Source organism: Piliocolobus tephrosceles, chromosome 6 (assembly GCF_002776525.5).
Source record: "Piliocolobus tephrosceles isolate RC106 chromosome 6, ASM277652v3, whole genome shotgun sequence".
Taxonomy (NCBI): domain Eukaryota; kingdom Metazoa; phylum Chordata; class Mammalia; order Primates; family Cercopithecidae; genus Piliocolobus; species Piliocolobus tephrosceles.
In genome coordinates, this window is record NC_045439.1 from 123,221,620 (window position 1) to 123,242,571 (window position 20,952).

Consider the following 20,952-nt stretch of genomic DNA (forward strand, 5'->3'; position numbering starts at 1 on the left):
CTCTGGACCCTTATGCCGTCCTTAAGTGTCCCCCAGCTGACCTGCTACCGTGCTCTGCACGGGCTCTCAAAACGCCACCGCCTTGCAGATGGAATCCACATCAGTCCCAAAAGCCAGCCGGGAACCGGGATCCCGGAGCCGGGTCTCTCCGCAGTGAACTCGGAATTCCCCACCTCACCGTGCGCTCGCCCGTTGTCCGCTGCGGGCGGCGGGCTGGCAGCTTCGCGCTCCCGGGTGCACCCACCCCGCCAGCTCTTCGGAAATGGCCGGGCGCCGTGGCCTGGACGTCCTCTCGCCCCAGTGCCCTGCCCGGCGCTGCGGGCCCAGTCCGGGAGGGGCGCCACATCTGTATGCGACCCGCAGCCCAGGAGCGCCGAGGGGGCGGACGCGCGGCGCCGCCTCCGCCCCCGCCGCGCGGGCCTGGCTGGCCGGGGAGGGTCGGAGGCTGGGCTCTTCTCTCCCGCGCGGCGCGGAGCCGCCTCGTTTCTCCGCAGGCGGAGCCTCCTTCCCCCGCCCCCTCCGTCTCGCTCCCTTGTTCTCGCCGGGGCCGCTCAGACCTGCAGCGGAGCCGCGGCTCCCGCTCCAATCGGCTCGGGGCTGCGCCCCCGGGGCCCGGCGACGGGGGCGGGCGGGGGCGCTTCCCGCCGGCCTGGGCCCCTCGGCAGTGCCAGGTAAGGGCGCCTGCCCCGGAGCAGGGGTCGGGAATCCGCGGAGGGGCAGCAGGGGGTCTTCGGAGGGGTGCGCTCCGTGGCTGGGAACCCGCTGCCGACTCCCTTCTCCCGCGCTCTGCCTCTTTCCCTTCTCCCCTCGCACCTCTCTCCCTCTTTCTTCTCTCGATTTCTCTTCACCCTTCCTTCTCTGCCCGTTTGCCTTCCTTATCCCTTCCCTCTATCTCCCCAACCCTTCCCTCACCCTCTTGTCCTTTTTCCATCTCCTCTCCCTCTTTGCCTTTTTCTTTCTCTACCTTTCTCCCCTTTGCTGTCTTTCTCTTTTCTCTTTATTGCTCTCCTTTCCCTCCCTCTCCTCTCCCCTTCCCGCTATCCTGTTTCCCACTCCTCTATCTCCTTCCTTCTCGCCTCCTCATCCCGCCTTCTCTCTGGTCCCCCGCTTTCCTCCGGCTTCCCCCTTCCCTCGGGAGCAAAGGGACTGTCAGGTGTGTGTCTGCTCTGAGGGAGGAGGGGCAGAAGCCACAGCTACCTGAGGGGTCCCCCCACCCACCTCTGGGAGAAAGAACAGCAGTGGGAAGGGTCTCCTCTCTAGCTCCCTTCCCGCGGCCCCTCCCTGCCTCCACCCCTCCTGTCTGCTCCTTCTCCCGGAATTAAGTTCCCGAGGCCTGACTTGACACCCCCGAAGCTGAGGGCTGCCACTGCCTGCCCGGAACTGCCCTGGGTGACCCGTTTCCAAGCCTGGCCCCTAGGACTCGTCTCTGCCTTCAGACACCCAGGCTGCTGCCCTGGTCTCTCTCATTCTGTCTCTTACCATGGTTCTGTTTCTGTCTCTCATCCAGTCATTTCTGTCTCTGCGGGACCGTCCCTGAGTCAGTCTAGCTGTCAGTCATGCTGTATCTCTAGCCTCTGGGTCGGCCTCCCTCCCCGGTCACCTCCCCTGTCCCCCACCCTGTATCCTCTTCCTTCAGCTAGGGCTCCCAACTCCCGTCTCATGAGCCCAGTCCCCCTTCAAGGACTGCACTGGCAGTGTGGGCTGGAGACAGGGCCTAGAGAAGTGGGGCTCCCCCTTGTGGGAGGGACTTTCTCCCACTCTCAACCCTGCCTGAGGCTGCTCTCCTAGTCATCTCATCCTGACCTTAGACACCTTAAGGCCACACCTCCATGAATCCCAACTCTGTAATTTTAAGCCCTTTCTCTGGTAGCCCCGCCTCCTCCAATACCTGGCTATATGCCCAACCTGGGAGGACGGAGACCAGATTTGGGATTCCAAGCCCTCCCAGCATCCCGTCCGTCTGCTGTGTTCCTCCCCAGTTCTCTACTCGGAGTTGACTGACCAGAGATTTATCAGCTTGGAGGGCTGGAAGTGAATACATGCAGAGCCTGGGTAGAGGAAAGATCAGCCTCTCTGCTCTCTGTGTTAGTCTGAGTTCTGGGCAGTGGAGTGTCTCGTTCCTTGGAGGTCTGGTCTTCAGCATCTAATTCTGGGGGAAGGAGGGCTAGGGGTTTCCTTGAGCCTGAGCAGCTGCTTGTCCTGCAGGTGTGGATCCATGGGGTAGCCTCAACGCATCTTCTCCTCCACCCCAGCCGCTCATGGGCCACGTGGCCTGGCCGGGCCTCAGCACCCAGGGCCAGTGAACAGAGCCCTGGCTGGAGTCCAAACATGTGGGGCCTGGTGAGGCTCCTGCTGGCCTGGCTGGGTGGCTGGGGATGCATGGGGCGTCTGGCAGCCCCAGCCCGTGCCTGGGCAGGGTCCCGGGGACACCCAGGGCCTGCTCTGCTGCGGACTCGAAGGAGCTGGGTCTGGAACCAGTTCTTTGTCATTGAGGAATATGCTGGTCCAGAGCCTGTCCTCATTGGCAAGGTAAGGATGATCCCTCCCATGTCTACTCTGACACGAGACCCCTAGGCCCTGCCCTGCAACTTCATCACTTCTGCAATGACCTTGGTCCCTCAGGACTCCCAATGCTCTACCCAAACCTAGACTCTTTAACCCTGTCTCTGTACTTGGAGCCCTCTGCCATCTTTTCCTGACCCCTGCAGCTGCACTCGGATGTTGACCGGGGAGAGGGCCGCACCAAGTACCTGTTGACCGGGGAGGGGGCAGGCACCGTATTTGTGATTGATGAGGCCACAGGCAATATTCATGTTACCAAGAGCCTTGACCGGGAGGAAAAGGCACAATATGTGCTACTGGCCCAAGCCGTGGACCGAGCCTCCAACCGGCCCCTGGAGCCCCCATCAGAGTTCATCATCAAAGTGCAAGACATCAACGACAATCCACCCATTTTTCCCCTTGGGCCCTACCATGCCACCGTGCCCGAGATGTCCAATGTCGGTGAGCACCCCAGCTCTCAATGCCCCAGTTCCCGTCTTCTGGAGCTCTCTCACCTCTCCTTCCCTTCTTGTTGTCTGCCCCAGAACCTGCCCCCTTCAGTTCAGCCTCCCTCATGTCTGCATCCCCCCATCTGCTATTCTTCCCCATCCTGCCCTGCTGCCGCTGAATGGGGTGCTGGCATCCCCCACAGGGACATCAGTGATCCAGGTGACTGCTCACGATGCTGATGACCCCAGCTATGGGAACAGCGCCAAGCTGGTGTACACTGTTCTGGATGGACTGCCTTTCTTCTCTGTGGACCCCCAGACTGGTGAGGATGGAGCTTGGGAACCCGGTGGGGCAGCCAAGGGGACAGACACCCTCTGACCCAGTGTGTCTCCCTAGGAGTGGTGCGTACAGCCATCCCCAACATGGACCGGGAGACACAGGAGGAGTTCTTGGTGGTGATCCAGGCCAAGGACATGGGCGGCCACATGGGGGGGCTGTCAGGCAGCACTACGGTGACTGTCACACTCAGCGATGTCAACGACAATCCCCCCAAGTTCCCACAGAGTAAGGGGCCATTGCTGCCACCTGAGCCATCCTTTGACCACCCCACCCCTACAATGTCGGAGAAACCTTCCCTCCTCGCCTCCTCCCCAGCCAGACCCTGGGAGAAGAAAGTGCTATGGGGAGGGAGGAGGGCTGGGGACCTCTCTAACGTGTCTCCCCTCTGTCACCCCAAGGCCTATACCAGTTCTCCGTGGTGGAGACAGCTGGACCTGGCACGCTGGTGGGCCGGCTCCGGGCCCAGGACCCAGACCTGGGGGACAACGCCCTGATGGCATACAGCATCCTGGATGGGGAGGGGTCTGAGGCCTTCAGCATCAGCACAGACTCCCAGGGTCGAGACGGGCTCCTCACCGTCCGCAAGGTTAGTCTCCTGCCTGTTAATGCTTTCTCTTAGACCTGCCTCCTGCCGACCCATAGGGCACATATTTAACTGTTCTTCTAGAACAGACTCAGGATCTCTCTGTTGGAGCTTAGAGATCATGGTCACCTCCTCATCTTTCAAGTGAGGCCCTGGGGCTTAGAAAGAAGAAGTGATAACAAGTCTATGATGGAGCTAGGGGCAGACCTAGAGTTACTAAGTAATCTGCCGTGCATCCTGACCACCAAGGCCACTGTCCCTCCAGTGCCACCTCTCCTCACATGAGGACTGAGCACTGCATGCATGTGAGGAGGGGACTTGTCACCGTCCAAGAGCCTGGGACCTGCCCTGGTTTCCACATGCCTCGCTTTTTCTCTCTCTCCGCTCACTATAGCCCCTAGACTTCGAGAGCCGGCGCTCCTACTCCTTCCGTGTGGAGGCCACCAACACGCTCATTGACCCAGCCTATCTGCGGCGAGGGCCCTTCAAGGATGTGGCCTCTGTGCGTGTGGTGGTGCAAGATGCCCCAGAGCCACCTGCCTTCACCCAGGCTGCCTACCACCTGACAGTGCCCGAGAACAAGGCCCCAGGGACCCTGGTAGGCCAGATCTCAGCGGCTGACCTGGACTCCCCTGCCAGCCCAATCAGGTAGGTGAGCTGGGGTGTGGGCTGGGGAGCCAGATGGCAGGCTATTCCCAGCCAGAGAATGAGTAAATGTGCCCCCTACCTTATAGCAAATCACTCATATCCCAGCAAAAGCCTCCCTCCCTGCAGCTGGGCTTGCTGGTCTACAGGTCTGGGTGCCAGGGGAGAGCCGGAGGGCCTGGCTGACCATTCTTCAACCCTCTATCCATCCCTCTGGGTAGGTGATGGTGGCACCTCCCAGTGGCAGTGCAAGCAGATGTAATCTCATTTGATAAGTGGATCTCTATTGATCACTCCCAAAGTGCTTCACAGTTTACCCCCTTGCTGATACTGAATTCTCACAACAGCCCCTTGAAGTGGGTGTTCTCATCACCAGTTGTTTTAGAAGCCAGCCATGAGTGGTCACACAGTTGGTAAGTGGCAGAACAGCCACTCTTTCCCCCTCCCCAGCCAGCATCCCTGTCACAGCTCTGTGAGGGAGGTACTGGTGTCATTCCCATTTTTCAATTGAGTAAACAGAGGTTAAACGATTTGCCCTAAGTCACATAGCTAGTCCAAGGCAGAGCAGGGCTGAAACACAGGTCCCTGGGTTCTCAGAACAGGGCCCAGAAGTCTGAAAGTCAAGGGCTGTTTATCCCTCTTCTACTCCCTTCTGTATCTTCTCCCGCTCCCCCCATGAAGCCCGGTGGCCCTGAGTCTTCACAGGTGTTTAATGGTGGTGATCCCCCAGGGATATATGCCTTTTCAGGGGACTCCAACCTGAATTATGGCTCTGCCCAGAGGAGTCATGAGGTCTGGCAAGGTGAACAGAGGGAAGAAAGAAGGGAGAGGGTGGAACAAGCTGTAGTACCGCCCCAGATCAGCCCCGGCATGTCTCTCCCTTCCCCAGATACTCCATCCTCCCCCACTCGGATCCGGAGCGTTGCTTCTCTATCCAGCCCGAAGAAGGGACCATCCACACAGCAGCACCCCTGGACCGCGAGGCTCGTGTCTGGCACAACCTCACTGTGCTGGCTACAGAGCTCGGTGAGGAGTCCAGGGCCCACAAGGCGGCAGCAGCCTCCTGGCCGAGGGGCTGTCCCTGGGTGTGGGGGTGGGGAAGGGTGCTCACTGCCATCACACCCTCACCAGCGTGTGGCCACTGTGTCCTAGCCTGGATCCGAATCCTAGCCTGGATCCGAGTCCTAGCCTGGATCCTTGCTACCAGGCAGGGCAGGCCTCCTGGTCTCCTAGCCCCCTAGGCTGGGCTGGGCTGGCACAGTGGGTGTGCCTGAGCATTCTTCTGACCCTCAGTTCATTCCCTTACTTGACTTGCCCCAACCCAGAAATAAACTAGACCTTACATAGCCCCCAATCTGTGTACTGACAGACCCCATCCTGCCCGCTCTCTGCTTCAGGCTGGAAAGGGACTGGGTACCTCCTCTGGTTGCTAAGTGGAGCACACCAGCAGCCCCACCCCAGATAAGCCCTGTTGGAAGCCCTGTGGGAATCCCCCAAGGTAGGGGAGTGGACACCCATAAGGAAGGGGAGGAGTGCCAGCTCCATATGCGGTCTCCCCCATCAGTCCGGCCAGCAGCGGGTTCAGCTGCCTCTGGGCAGTCCTAGCCCATAGAGACAGGGAGACCTCCCTCCCACTCTTCTGTGAATAGCCCCTATCATCCCTGCTTTTGTGAATAGCCCCTATCATCCCTGCTCATGCCCCAGGGGCTCCTCTACCCTTTTGTCTTCACACTGCATATGAAAATTGCCCTTGCATGTGTGGATATCTGAATGTGTCAGTGAAGAGCTCTGTGAATGTGTACATGTGGGTATGTTCTCAGCCATGCATATAATTCCAAATGTGGGGAAAGTATGTAGATATACACACATATATATTTGTGGGTGTATATCTGTAATGGATATATATGTGTTTACAGTTGAGGGTACATAATTATATTTATATTGTGCGTATGTGTGATTGGATATGTATAGTGGTATGCACATGCAGCTGTTTGTATGTGTTTTGTGTATGTGGGTATTTGTGGACAGATAATTTATTACTTACTGTGTATCAGGCACTATCCATCTTCAAAATGGATTCATTCATTTAATCATCACCACAACCTTATGAGGGAAGTATGATTATTTCCCCATTTTAAAACAAGGAAACTCAGGCAAAGAGAAGTTAAGTAACTTCCCAAGGTCACATAGAGATTAAGTGGTGGAGCCATGAGACCCAGTCGGTGTGCAGAGTCTGAGCTGTTATCCCCACCATACTGCCTCTCAAATGTGTTTAATGCTATGTTTATGTTTCTATGTAATGTCTAGGTTTATGTTTCTGTACATGCAACTGTGTGCATAGTGATATGCACAGATACTACCTGGCAGTGCACATGTTATCTGTTAGTGCATGGATGGCCGTGTGTGTGTGTCCGTGTACACACAGTATGTTTCTGGCTGCTTGTATATACATAACTTTGTGTGTGTGTGTTTGTGTGTGTGTGTTTCCTGTCACTGTCTTCTCATTCTCCTGCCAAATCCTGCTCCTACCCTCACCCAGATATCAACTAGCAGCACTGGGCCCTTACTGCAGTGAAGAAGTGGACCCCCTCCCCATCCCCTCTCTGGGATATCCCAATCCTTTTAGCCAGGTGATCCACTCGGCCTCCCCTGCCCATGCTGCAACCTCAGCCCCTTTCACCAGGCCCAGCCAGCTAGCCCTCTGCCTAGGGGAAAGACTAAAGGAATTGGGAGACCCGGCCTAAGAGAGGTGACAGGGAGACACACTTTGCATTCTCTCTTGGAAGGCACTGGCAGTGAGAAGCAAGGTAGGGTAATGGTAGGTAGTCACCTGATGAAGGGATGGGTAAAGATAGGGCCTGTGTCTGGCTGTGGTGCCCAAGCTGCCCTGAGCTCTGCACCCTGTAGATCATGCAGCTCCTTCCTACCCAAGGTCAACTCTAAGTGATGCTCATTGCTGTACTACAGCCTCCCAGACCTCTGATGGTTTGTGTGTGTGTGTGTGTGTGTGTGTGTGTGTGGTGTATATGTGTGTGTCCACTCCACTGGTGCTGTGCATGGCCTCTATGCGTGAAAATGCATTCTGTGGGCTCTGGGTGTTGTCGGGGGATGTGGCACTGCATTCACTATGCGTATCAAACATCTGCTTCATGTACATTCCATTTGTTTTAAATGTTGAGTGTACATTGGATATATGCTATGAATGTGTTTTGTATATTCGTGGCTGTTGTCTGCATGCAACTTGTATGCACCTTCTATCTTTCATTTATGCTGCATGTGCCCTGCATGTGGGTTATTGTATATGTGTATCATGGCTGCGGCATTCCTGTTGAATGTTTATTGTATATTGCACATATCTTGGGTATTATGTGAATATTGTATGCACTTGGTATTTATTGTTCCATTCATTCTACAACATTGTTTTCTACTTGTACATTACATGCATATTTCATATGTTTCCTGTGCATGCTATATGCTGCATGTGGCATCCATGCCCATGCACCACATATGTTACGTGTAAACTGTGTGATGTGTGTGTGGCGTGTGTTTTGGTGTTCTGGCTTCAGACAGCTCTGCACAGGCCTCGCGCGTGCAAGTGACCATCCAGACCCTGGATGAGAATGACAATGCTCCCCAGTTGGCTGAGCCCTACGATACCTTTGTGTGTGACTCTGCAGCTCCTGGCCAGGTGAGCAACTGAGGCAGAGGGGTTGGGACGTCAAGGCCTCCAGCAGCCCACTCCATACAAGGCCTCTCTCTTCTTCCTCCCAGCTGATTCAGGTCATCCGGGCCCTGGACAGAGATGAAGCTGGCAATAGTAGCCATGTCTCCTTTCAAGGTCCTCTGGGCCCCGATGCCAACTTTACTGTCCGGGACAACCGAGGTGGGTAGCCTCCTACAACTGTGTCCATACCTGCCTCTGTCCTCCTCTCTTCCTCCTCCACCCTTAGCCCAGCCTGCCTGACCCCTGCCCCACACGCCTGGGCCTTCTGCACAACAGAAGATGGGTGTGGACTTATACTCATTCGTTGGCTCTTTGTAAACCTTCCCCATGGGAAGCTGGCTCTATGGGCTGGACCAATCCTACCTGGAAGGTGTCCCAGAAGATACCTCAACACCTTCCCTCTCCCACAGATGGCTCCGCCAGCCTGCTGCTGCCCTCCCGCCCTGCTCCACCCCGCCAGGCCCCCTACTTGGTTCCCATAGAACTGTGGGACTGGGGGCAGCCGGCGCTAAGCAGCACTGCCACAGTGACTGTTAGTGTGTGCCGCTGCCAGCCTGACGGCTCTGTGGCATCCTGCTGGCCTGAGGCTCACCTCTCAGCTGCTGGGCTCAGCACCGGTGCCCTGCTTGCCATCATCACCTGTGTGGGTGCCCTGCTTGGTGAGTCAGGCCACAGTGGGACATAGCTGTGGGATCTGGGCCTGCAGGGGTGTGGAGAAGAACCAGGCTTCTGGACATAGGGAAATCCACCTTAGGGCTTGAACGACCCTCATGCCTGGATTTTCCCACCACCTGATGCATCCAAGAGAAAAGCTTTGGCCTCTATCTGTGACCTGCCAATCATAATGACAGTGACAAGCCATAACAATGGTTAATTGAGCCCCCTACTCTGTGCCAAGTATAGTGCTGGGCACATCACTTGTGATATTTCATTTTATTGTGTCAGCAACCCTTAGAAGTAAATATATTTTCCCTGTTTTCCACACCAGTAATCTAAGGGGCAAATTGAGGCTTCAGAGAAGTCAAGCAACTTCCCATGGTCACACAGTGAGTAAGGGCTGAAGTCAGGATTCAATGCAAGGTTTGCTAGATGTCAGCCCCTAGCCACACGGCTTCTGTCACCTGATGGGTCAGCCGTTCACATGGAGACAGGCCGCCAGCTCCCGGCCCTGCTGGCTCAGGGCCTGTGTGCCCGTCTCTCGCGCAGCCCTGGTAGTGCTCTTCGTGGCCCTGCGGCGGCAGAAGCAGGAAGCATTGATGGTACTAGAGGAGGAGGACGTCCGAGAGAACATCATCACCTACGACGACGAGGGCGGCGGCGAGGAGGACACCGAGGCCTTCGACATCACGGCCCTGCAGAACCCGGACGGGGCGGCCCCCCAGGCGCCCGGCCCTCCCGTGCGCCGAGACGTGCTGCCCCGGGCTCGGGTGTCGCGCCAGCCCAGACCCCCCGGCCCCGCCGACGTGGCGCAGCTCCTGGCGCTGCGGCTCCGCGAGGCGGACGAGGACCCCAGCGTACCCCCGTACGACTCGGTGCAGGTGTACGGCTACGAGGGCCGGGGCTCCTCCTGCGGCTCCCTCAGCTCCCTGGGATCCGGCAGCGAAGCCGGCGGCGTCCCCGGCCCCGCGGAGCCGCTGGACGACTGGGGTCCGCTCTTCCGCACCCTGGCGGAGCTGTATGGGGCCAAAGAGCCCCCGGCCCCCTGAGCGCCCGCGCTGGCCCGGCCCACCGCGCGGGGCCAGCGGGCACAGGCCCTCTGAGTGATCCCCACGGGGTCCAGGCGGGCGGCAGCAGCCCAGGGGCCCCAGGCCTCCTCCCTGTCCCTGTGTCCCTCCTTGCTTCCCCGGGGCACCCTCGCTCTCACCTCCCTCCTCCTGAGTCGGTCTGTGTGTCTCTCTCCAGGGATCTTTGTCTCTATCTGTGACACGCTCCTCTGTCTGGGCCGGGGTTTCCTGGCCCTGGCCCTGGCCCTGCGTTCTCTCACTGTGATTCCTCTCCTTCCTCTGTGGCTGTTTTGTCTCTGCAGTTCTGAAGTTCACACACAGTCTCCCTGTGTCTCCCTTGCCCATACACATGCTCTGTGTCTGTCTTCTGCCCACATCTCCTTTCCTTCTCTCTGGGTCCCTGTGACTGGCTTTTTGTTTTTTTTCTGTTGTCCATCCCCAAATCAAGAGAAACTTCCAGCCACTGCTGCCCACCCTCCTGCAGGGGATGCTGTGCCCCAGGTCAGTGCCTCTAGACTGTGGGGCAAGGCAGTGGATGAAGGCTCCCATTCCCCACTGCCTCTAAACTGGCTCCCCTGTCCTTACAGACCTGCCTGCATGGTTCCATCCATCACTCATGGCCTCAGCCTCATCCTGGCTCCACTGGCCTCCAGCTGAGAGAGGGAACCAGCCCGCCTCCCAGGGCAAGAGCTCCAGCCTCCCGTGTGGCCGCCTCCCTGGAGCTCTGCCCGGCTGTCATCTTACCCTGGGCATCCCAGCCCTGGGCATTGTCTTGTGTGCTTCCTGAGGGAGTAGGGAAAGGAAAGGGGGAGGCGGCTGGGGAAGGGGAAAGAGGGAGGAAGGGGAGGGGCCTCCATCTCTAATTTCATAATAAACAAACACTTTATTTTGTAAAGCTGGAGCCCTGCTTCTGTTTTTGCACTCAGGTTTCTATACAAAGCTTCATTGTCCCAAAGGATGGGAGGAGAGGCCTAGCCTATTTGCCTCCCAGTTCATTCTCCTTTCTCCTTGGGGGAAAATCCACTTCATGTCCTTCTAGATAGGGGAGGACTTGGGTTAATTCCATGAGTAAGGGGATGATGACTCCGCCCCACTCTCACCACCAACTTCCTGGGTTCTCTGTTAGTCTCAGGCTGTCCAAGGAAATTAAGATATAAGGATTCAGCCAGGCGCAGTGGCTCACATCTATAAATCCAGCAGTTTGGGAGGCTGAGACAGGTGGATCACTTGAGGTCAGGAGTTCAAGACCAGCCTGGCCAACAGTAGAAACCCCATTTCTACTAATAATACAAAAAATTAGCAGGGCATGGTGGCACATGTCTGTAGTCCCAGCTACTCAGGAGGCTGAGGCAGGAGAATCACTTGAATCTGGGAGGTGGAGGTTGCAGTGAGCCAAGATCGTGCCACTGGACTCCAGCCTGGGTGACAGAGCGAGATTCTGTCTCAAAAAAAAAAAAAAAAAAAAAAGATATGGGGATTGTTCAGAGGGCAAGGTGGGCAGGAGAAGTAGAGGGTGAAGTGTGAGAGCTGCTAAGAAGAGGGCAGGAGGGATAAAAGACTAAGAGGGGAAGGGGGATTCTGGACTAGAAAAACAATGGGGGTGGCAGGCTGCAGTGGGGGCAAACCAGCCGTTCCTGGGGCTCGTAGTGCCAAGTGGGGAAAGGGTGGACCAGAGTGAGACAGTCACATTGAATCTGGGCCCGCTGCTTCCACCTTTAATTCTCCCGCAGGCCATGGTCTTAGTCTTTGCAGAACACAAAGGAGGAGGGAGAGGACCAGGGAGGCAGGCTGTTGAGGGACAGAAGCAGTCAACTGGGTGGGAGCTGAGCCAGAACTGCAAGCATCTCCCAATGTACAGAGAAGGAGTCCACCCAGGAACCGGCATGAGAGCCCAGGCCTCTCAACTCCAGGGCTCCAGAGGCACACACAAGTAGGCGAAGCAGGATAGGTCCTTGTGACTCCCCCTTCGTGTGAGGTACTGGCAGCTGGGGAAAGCTGCTTCAATGTGAACATACCTTCCCTCACACCTTCCCCACCTGCTTGATAAGGACAAGCAGGAGGTGGGAGAACAAGTCCCCTCCCTCCAGTGCTGGAGGTCAAGTCATTTACTCTGCTGAAGGATGGAACCCTGGACCTCTGACAGTCCAAGGGCTTGTGTAAGAGCAGGCTATACCCCCGAGCTCTCCAGAGACTGTGAGGAGGTAGGCACCCCCAGCAGGGAATCAGAGGGACAAGGTCTTCTGGTTCAGGGCAGGAAGGGCAAGATCTCTGTCCCTTTGGTCTCAACCTCATATCTGTATCAAGCCTTCAGGAATTAGTAGAGAAATGGGGGAAATGACTCATGGGCTACTCTTAGACAGTGAGGGGTGCATTGGAATGGGGTGTTGGCCTTTGTCTGCCCAGCCCACCCTAAGACTCTCCTAAGGTCCTCCCCGCCAACTCATTAAAAACAGAGAGGAAAATAATAGGGCAGAGGGAACCGGCTTGTCAGCAAGACCCCTGGGCTCATCTCTGGCCTCAACTACCTCATCCTCTGGAAGGACAGGACCTGTCAAAGGGAGTGAAGATGGGTGGGACTATGGAAGGAAAAGAGAGGAGGGTCTGCCCACCCCCGGTTCTGCCCTCTTGGTCTGGTTCTGCCCTCTTGGTCTGAGTTCAATCCTCCCCCTCCAGTTTGGGAATGGGGGTGAGGCGCCAAGCATCTCAGGGGGAGACAGCTGCATGCAGTTCACAGCCCACCTTTGGCTGCGCTCAGGTGGCAATCCCAGGCCCCAGGCCACCCCTCCCTGCCTGTCTTTTCTCACTTCCGGAGAGGCTCAGGATAGGGCTGGGAGGATGAGGAAGTAGAGAACCGGTGGTGTGAGCCTGTCCCCCACCTCCTCTTTACTTTGGAGCACTCCCCAAAAGAAGTGACAAGGCCTGGCAGTCTTCCTGCTGAGAGGCTGATTTCCTTATTCAGGTGTTGCTCTTTCTCTTTCAGTCTGTTTCTTGTCTCTGCACACAGGAACTGCACATGCATCGCCTGCCACACTCATGTGCACAAACCCATCCTGTATCACTCACCTACACCTGGACACAGAACTGCATACACCTGTGGACGTGAATATGCACCCTTTTATGCCAAGTCAAACACTTGAACCCCATGCAAAGGCTGCCCCTCCTCACAGCTTCCTCCAGGACTAGGCCGCTGGGATCCCTGCCTCCCAGTTAGCAGTCCTGGAGTCCCACATCTCCTCCCCTGAGGCTGGGGAGTGAGCAAGGGGTAAAGAAGGGTGACCGCAGAGGCCACTGGCCAGATTCCTTGAAGGCCAGTCCCCCCGTAGTGGACACCTTTCTGTGGTGTCCACCACAATTTCTCCCTACTGTGTCCTTTCTGGGGTTTTCCCTTCTGGAGCCCCCTGACCTTTCCCCAGTCAGGGGACCTCCCCCATCCCCAGTCACCCACTCTGCACCAGAGTCTGGAGGTCTGTCTGTCCAGCTCCTGCCTGGAGGAATTTTTTTTTTTTTTTTTTGAGACGGAGTCTTGCTCTGTCGCCCAGGCTGGAGTGCAGTGGCCGGTTCTCAGCTCACTGCAAGCTCCGCCTCCCGCGTTTACGCCATTCTCCTGCCTCAGCCTCCGGAGCAGCTGGGACTACAGGCGCCCGCCACCTCGCCCGGCTAGCTTTTTGTATTTTTTAGTAGAGATGGGGTTTCACCGTGTTAGCCAGGATGGTCTCGATCTCCTGACCTCGTGATCCGCCCGTCTCGGCCTCCCAAAGTTCTGGGATTACAGGCTTGAGCCACCGCGCCCGGCCCCCTGGAGGAATGTTTAACCTGGGGTGCAAGATTAAGGCTCAGGCCTACGCTAGAGCCGGGGATGACGGGTGTTCAGGAGGGAAGGCAGGAAGCTGTTATTCTTGGGACTGGAAGCTTTAGGATTGGATGTGAGGAAAGCAACTTCAGCACCCTTCCTTCAGGCCCTGTCTCACAGGTTAACAGTGCTTTCTCTCTCATTTGGCCAGGGGACAGCAGGGCAGTGGCCCTCCTGGAGGTGTTAGTCTGGATCTTTCAGTCTGGGCTTCTAGGGGAGTGGGAATGGGGACAGCAGGGGCAGGAGAGGATGTGCTAGCAAGACAGTTCCCACTGGCACAGCCACCTCCCTCTTGTCTTCATTCTCCAGAGTGAGCATCAGGAAGGAGGGGCTGGAAAGAAGGCAAAGGGAAGAAAGGAGGAGGGGAAATCTGGCAGCAGCACCGCCAGGCCCAGAAAGCTGGAGAGCAAGGGTGGACTGTGGGGGATGGCTCCAGGCCTGGAAGATAAGGCCACATGAGCCTGTGCAGGTGGCAGCTGCTGTGAGCTCACAACCTCCAGGCCCTCAGGGTTCATTCAACTCTGGCCAACAGGCAGGGGCTTGGCCCAGCTACTTTCTCCCTCTGCATCCCTCTCCGGAAGCCTGCAGGGAAGAGAGGAAAGGCAGGGCAGAGGGCCAGGGAGGGAGAGCTGTGCTGAAAGAGCATGGACCCTGGAGGAGAAGGCTTGGATCTAAGTCTCATCTCTGCCATTTACTGTGTGACCCCGGGCAAGTCACATAACCCTTTGAACCTGATTCCTCTTCTGTAAAGTGAGACTTATTTTACCTCAAAGGGTTGTCATGAGAACTGCATTCAGTAAAGGAATAATCATTCTAGTCATTATGGTCAAGGCAGAGGAAGAGAGCAGATAAGACAAGCCCATCACCATCCAAAGGGTGTCTATCGCTACACCTCATTCGGAGAGGGGTTGCTTCCCTCCCGGGTGCCCCATCTTACCAAGCTGACAAAGTGATCAGGAGAAAGAGACAAAGACGCTGAAGCTGAGACATATAGAGGACCGGAACTAAGAGAAACGGGGGATGAGATGATGGAAAAAAGCAGAGAAGATGGCAAGAAAAGAGGGTCTAGCACCTAGCATGTGTCTGGCATGCAGTAGGCACACTGCAAGTATTGACTGAAAGATGGACTTGGTGCCAAGAAGAAGGCTGGACCAATCCACTGGGAGTCAGCAGGAACTTGTTGGGCAGAGCCATAACAGCTCTGGGAGTCATGAAAGGACAGAGACTTGCAATAAATGAAGCCAGCAACCCATACAGGCTAGAGTCAGATGCTGTGAGGCTGCTGCCAGCAGGACCCTCCCCCACTGCTCATCCTCCCACCTGCTCCCCAGGCCTACACCACCCCCAACCAAGTCCTGCTTCTCACACTGTCTCAGTCCCTGCTGGCATCCGGGAGTCTCCTGGTGTCATCTCCCCTGGCCCCACAGAGAGCTCTCTATCTTCTGCAGCTCTGTGGGTAGTGGCAGGCTCAGGATGGGCATGGCTGGCATCCTCCTCTGGCTCTGGCTCCAGGAGCTTCTGTAACTCCATGTACAGCACACAGGCATCACTGCGTGACACATGCTCCCATCCACTCTCCCGCACGTGGAAAAGGTCTACAGAGCCCCCTGAATAGGCATCACGGTGGGTGGCATGGGCCACGGCGCAGCGAGCCAGGGCGTAGGCTTCCTGGGTGCTCATGTCGTAGCGATAGCCACGGTCTAGCACGCCGTAGGCATAGGGAGATCCAGAGCCCACAGAGAAGATATCCCCCTGCAGGCGGGTGCCATCGCTATAGACGTAGAAAAGCATAGGGCCAGAGCGGTCCCAGCCGCACAGGGCAGTGGCCACACAGAGATCCAGTCCCCGGTATCGAGACATCATGGCTGACAAGAGCTTGGCAGCACTGGCCACACTGGGCAGCTGACCCTCCCTCAGTTCCCGAAGCCGCAGCTCCCGCTGTAACACCCGATACCAGGTAGCACAGTCGGCGGAGGTGCCAGAGGTGGTACCCAGGAGGTGCTGGTGCACAGGGATGACCTTGCATGAGGCTGGACACGCCACGTAGCTGCCACAGGAGGAACGCGTGTCGGCTGCAGCAATGACTCCATGACGGAAGCGGAAGGCCAGGGTGGTAGTGCCATGGGCCAATCTGGGGCCATGGATCTGCAGGAAGGTTTGAGGGTCACAGCCCCGGGGCACAGCCCAGCCACCAGCCCGAGGCAGGTGAGGTGATGGTCCCTGGGTGTCAGGGGACTGCCACTTGCACACATCCTGCAGAGCCATCCCTGGGGCTGAGTGAAGTTTGGAAGAAGCAAGCCAGGAATTTGTGACTGGGGTCTGGTGGGGTAGGAGGGACGCTACCGAGAAGCTGGGCCACAGCCAGAACTGGCCAGAAAGGCATGTGAGCTGACGCTTCATTTCTCCTTAACCCCCAATTCAGGCTTTGGGATTGGCTGATGGAGCAGCCGCCTTCATCTCAGAGGACGGCTGAAAGGAGGCAGGATGAGGCCTGTAGAGTCTCCAGCACTAGGAAGACGCTGCCTTTGCAGTCAGACCTTCACCTTCTGCTGCCCATGACGCATCTGAGAGTCACCCAAAGAGTCTCCTGTCTGTCATCCTCCAACTATCTGGAGTTGGGTGGGGGGCTGGGGTAATGCAGAGAAAAGTGGGCACAAATGGAAGCAGCAGGGCTGGGCTCCTTCTTTCTCCCATGCGGGGCACTGGGCATATAGAGACAAATAAGGCCCTGTCCCTGGCCTGAGAGGGCTCCCAGCCTAGGATGAGGTAAAGACAATTCAGTGGACTGATGTGGTCAGAATAGAGTGCTGTAACCCCACTGAGGCAGGAGACCTTGGTGCTGGGGACTCTCTTCAGAGATATGGGAGCAAGGAACTCAGCTCACACTTCGAACTCAAGGGATAGATGGGGAAAGAAAAATGGACTGAGGCTGGGTGCGGTTAATCACACTGATCATTTTAGCACTTTGGGAGACCAAGGCAGGTGGATGGCTTGAGCCCGAGTTCCAGACCATCCTGGACAACATATCAAGACCCCCATCTCTACAAAATAAATAAAAATTAGCCGGGGATGGGAGCGGAGGCTCACGCTTCCCAGCACTTTGGGAGGCTGAGGCGGGTGGACCATGAGGTCAGGAGTTCGAGACCAGCCTGGCCAATATGGTGAAATCCCATCTCTACTAAAAATACAAACAAACAAACAAAAAATTAGCTGGGCATGGTTCATGCGCTTGTAGTCCCAGTTGCTCGTGAGCTGAGGCAGAAGAATCGCCTGAACCCAGAAGGTGGAGGTTACAGTGAGCCGAGATCGCACTACTGCACTCCAGCCTAGGTGACAGAGCAAGACTCTATCTAAAAAACAACAACAACAACAAAAAATTAGCCAAGCATGGTGGCACATACCTGTAATCCCAGCTACTCAGGAAGCTGAAGTGAGAGGATCACCTGAGCCCAAGAGGTCAAGGCTACAGTGAGCCGTGATTGTGCCACTGCACTCCTGCCTGGGCAACACAGTGACACCCTGTCTCAATAAAAAATAAAGAAAGGAAAATAAATAAAATTAAATTAAAAAGGCCAGGCATGGTGGCTCATGCCTGTAATCCCAGCACTTTAGGAGGCAGAGGAGGGCAGATCATCTGAGTTCAGGAGTTTGAGACCAGCCTGGCCACCATGGTGAAACCCCCATCTCTACTGAAAATACAAAAAAAAAAAAAAAAATAGCCAGGTGTGGTGGTGGATGCCTGTAATCCCAGCTACTTGGGAGGCTGAGGCAGGAGAATTGCTTGAACCCAGGAGGTGGAGGTTGCAGTGAGCTGCCATTGCACTCCAGCCTGGGCAACAAGAGCAAAATTCCGTCTCAAAAATAAAGAAATAAATAAAGTAATTAATTAATTAAAAGTGGACTAAAGCAAAGACAAGAGAAAAAAGAGCAAGAGAACCTTTTAACAGCGGGGAGGAGAAAGAGGCTGAAATATTTTCCATAAAGGCAGATTGTTGAGGAATGAAGGAATCTAGAATCTGAAGGTCTCTTTCTTCCTTGCTTTGGAGATAAATATGTCCTTCTATCTGTATACAGAGATGGCATTCCTGACAGTTCTTTGGCAGTACATACGTCTTTGACTTGTATTGAAGTCCAAAGGATCTAGTGGCCTTCTAGCTCCTGCTCCCCCTTCTGCCTAATAGTTCACAATGGTAACAGAGAGGCTTGTAATTTCAGGGTAGGAGAAACAACTGATCTTAACTCCATAATGTTGAGTCTGTAAGTCTTAGACCAACGAGGGGTGTTATAAGGAGTGGGGTTGGTGGACCCTGACAGCTGGCCCTTCAGAAGGTTGAAGTCAAGGCCAGGTGTGTTGGCTTATGCCTGTAATCTCAGCATATTGGGAGGCCAAGGCAGGTGAATCACTTGAGCCCAGGAGTTCGAGATCAGCCTGGGCAACACGGTGAAACCCCACCTCTACAAAAAATACAAAAAATTAGGCGGGTGTGGTTGTGTGTGTCTGTAGTCCCAGCTACGTGGAAGGCTGAGGTGGGAGGATCACTTGAGCACTCACTGAGTGAGGCTGCAGTGAGCTGAGATCGTGCCACTGCACTCCATGCACTCTAGACTGGGCAACAAAGTAAGACCCTGTCTCAAAAAAAAAAAAAAAAAAAAGGCCAGTTAATTGGGGCAGAGTGACAAGCTGCAACTACTCCAGCAACATATGCCATACTTATGTTTTACTAAACATTGCAGCCCAAGGTGGTGCTGTGGAAATGGATTTATTTGAAGAAACAGACCCACACACAAAGGAAAGAGTCTGGACCCTCCAGACATAATGATGGTGGGGCTGTGGCATCATAGCTTTCTGGGGCCTCAGTACTAAGGAAAGGTGTAAACATGGCCATGGGAAAGTTGGAGAAACCCAAAGGGCATGCTAAGGTCCAACCAGTCCTTCTCTTCTCATTGGCGTAGGACCACCAGGAAATCTTGCTGAAAGGTAAGAATATATCTTCTTTTTTTTTTTTTTTTTGAGACGGAGTGTCGCTCTGTTGCCCAGGCTGGAGTGCAGTGGCCGGATCTCAGCTCACCGCAAGCTCCGCCTCCCGGGTTTACGCCATTCTCCTGGCTCAGCCTCCCGTGTAGCTGGGACTACAGGCACCCGCCACCTTGCCCAGCTAGTTTTTTGTAGTTTTTAGTAGAGACGGGGTCTCAACGGATTAGCCAGGATGGTCTCCATCTCCTGACCTGGTGATCCGCCCGTCTCGGCCTCCCAAAGTGCTGGGATTACAGGCTTGAGCCACTGCGCCCGGCCTCTTTCTTTCTTTTTGAGACGGAGTTTCATTCTTGTCACCCAGACTGGAGTGCAATGGTGTGATCTTGGCTCACCCAACCTCTGCCTCCCAGACTCAAGCGATTCTCCTGCCTCAGCCTCCCAAGTAGCTGGGATTACAGGCACTTACCACCACACCCAGGTAATTTTTGTACTTTTAGTAGAGACAGGATTTCGCTATCTTGGCCAGGCTGGTCTCGAACTCCTGACCTGAGGTGATCCACCCACCTCGGCCTCCCAAAGTATTGGGATTACAGGTGTGAGCCACTGAGCCCAGCCTAGAATATATCTTCTTTCTAAAGGCTAAGTCTTAGACTCTTTATAGATGGATTGCCACCTCACTAGGTCAAGCCATTATCAAGTCAGGTCTGAACAGTTGAATGACCTCCTAATTGAGCATTCACCAGTCTCCCATTGTAATCTTACCCTCTACATGGACATGTTTTCCTAAAGTATTACTCAAATCCTGTGTTTTCTCTGCTAGGAAAACTTGGAGAGTTATAAGATAAAATCAAATCTTGCTGATTTGATTTTCTCTTCTATCCCAAGCAGGCATGTAAGACCCACTATGGTCCAATCTAAATCTATCTATCACAGGCTCTTTTCTCTCTGTTCCTAACACATCTCCCACCTCCCTTTCACCGATTTGAATCCTATTCCACAATATGGCTTAAGTATCACCTGTTATGAAATTCCTTCCCAGGTATGGGCTGAGAAAGGAGAGGCTGTAAGTGGACCAAGTCAGATTTAGAAAAATGAATCCAGACCTTGACAAAGCCATCCTGGATCCACAGCATCTTTTCAATCTATATTGACTCCCTCACCCACCTCTGAACCACAGCACTTACCATTCGTACTTCTCCTTAATGAGGTCCCCAGGAATAAGGACCCTGGAGCAGAGAACGCATGTGAGGTAGGTTGGGAATGGATTATGGAAGGCCTTGATTACTAAGCTGAGGAGCTTGAATTCACAGAACATTTTTTTTTTTTTTTTTTGAGATGGAGTCTCGCTCTGTCGCCCAGGCTGGAGTGCAGTGGCACGATCTCTGCTCACTACAACCTCCGCCTCCCGGGTTCAAGCGATTCTCCTGCCTCAGCCTCCAGAGTAGCTGGGACTATAAGCGTGTGCCACTACGCCTGACTAATTTTTTGTATTTTTAATAGCGACAGGGTTTCACCATGTTAGCCAGGATGATCTCTATCTCCTGACCTCGTGATCCGCCCACCTTGGCCTCCCATAGTGCTGGGATTACAGGCGTGACCCACCACGCCTGGCCCACAGAACATTTTTAAGCAGGTGAGTGTTAAGATCAAGATGGTGTTTTAGGCCTGGCGCGGTGGCTCACGCCTGTAATCCCAGCACTTTGGGAGGCTGTGGCGGGCAGATCACCTGAGGTCAGGAGTTCAAGGCCAGCCTGCCCAACATGGCAAAATCCCATATCTACTAAAAATACAAAAAGAAAAAAAAAATTAACTGGGCATGGTGGCAAGCGCCTGTAATCCCAGCTACTTAGGAGGCTGAGGCAGGAGAATCGCTTGAACCTGGGAAGCAGAGGTTGCAGTGAGCTGAGATCACGCCAGTGCACTCCAGCCTGGGTGACAAGAGCAAAACTATTTCAAAAAAAAAAATGGTGTTTTAGGAAAACAAATCTGATGCTGTGCAGAATGAATTAGAGAGTGAAAATTTAGATCCACAAATCAGTTAGGAGAAGGCCAGGCACGGTGGCTCACACCTGTAATCCCAGCACTGTGGAAGACTGAGGTGGGCAGATCATCTGAGGTCAG

At 55.0% G+C, this 20,952-nt stretch overlaps 2 protein-coding genes across 2 annotated transcripts; one reads left to right on the plus strand and one right to left on the minus strand.

Moving 5' to 3' along the window:
- Nucleotides 1-541: 541 nt before the first annotated feature.
- CDH24 (cadherin 24) lies at nucleotides 542-10,907 on the plus strand. Its single transcript, XM_023230424.1, has 13 exons — nucleotides 542-671; nucleotides 2,206-2,529; nucleotides 2,709-3,003; nucleotides 3,194-3,313; nucleotides 3,388-3,555; nucleotides 3,729-3,916; nucleotides 4,308-4,561; nucleotides 5,448-5,584; nucleotides 8,125-8,246; nucleotides 8,330-8,441; nucleotides 8,693-8,941; nucleotides 9,489-10,507; nucleotides 10,594-10,907. The coding sequence occupies exons 2-12, from the start codon at nucleotides 2,329-2,331 to the stop codon at nucleotides 9,986-9,988; spliced, it is 2,346 nt and encodes a 781-aa protein (XP_023086192.1). The 5' UTR covers nucleotides 542-671; nucleotides 2,206-2,328; the 3' UTR covers nucleotides 9,989-10,507; nucleotides 10,594-10,907.
- A 4,116-nt stretch (nucleotides 10,908-15,023) lies between these two features.
- On the minus strand, nucleotides 15,024-16,174 carry PSMB11 (proteasome subunit beta 11). Its single transcript, XM_023230490.2, has one exon. The coding sequence runs from the start codon at nucleotides 16,119-16,121 to the stop codon at nucleotides 15,219-15,221; it is 903 nt and encodes a 300-aa protein (XP_023086258.1). The 5' UTR covers nucleotides 16,122-16,174; the 3' UTR covers nucleotides 15,024-15,218.
- Between the last annotated feature and the right edge of the window lie 4,778 nt (nucleotides 16,175-20,952).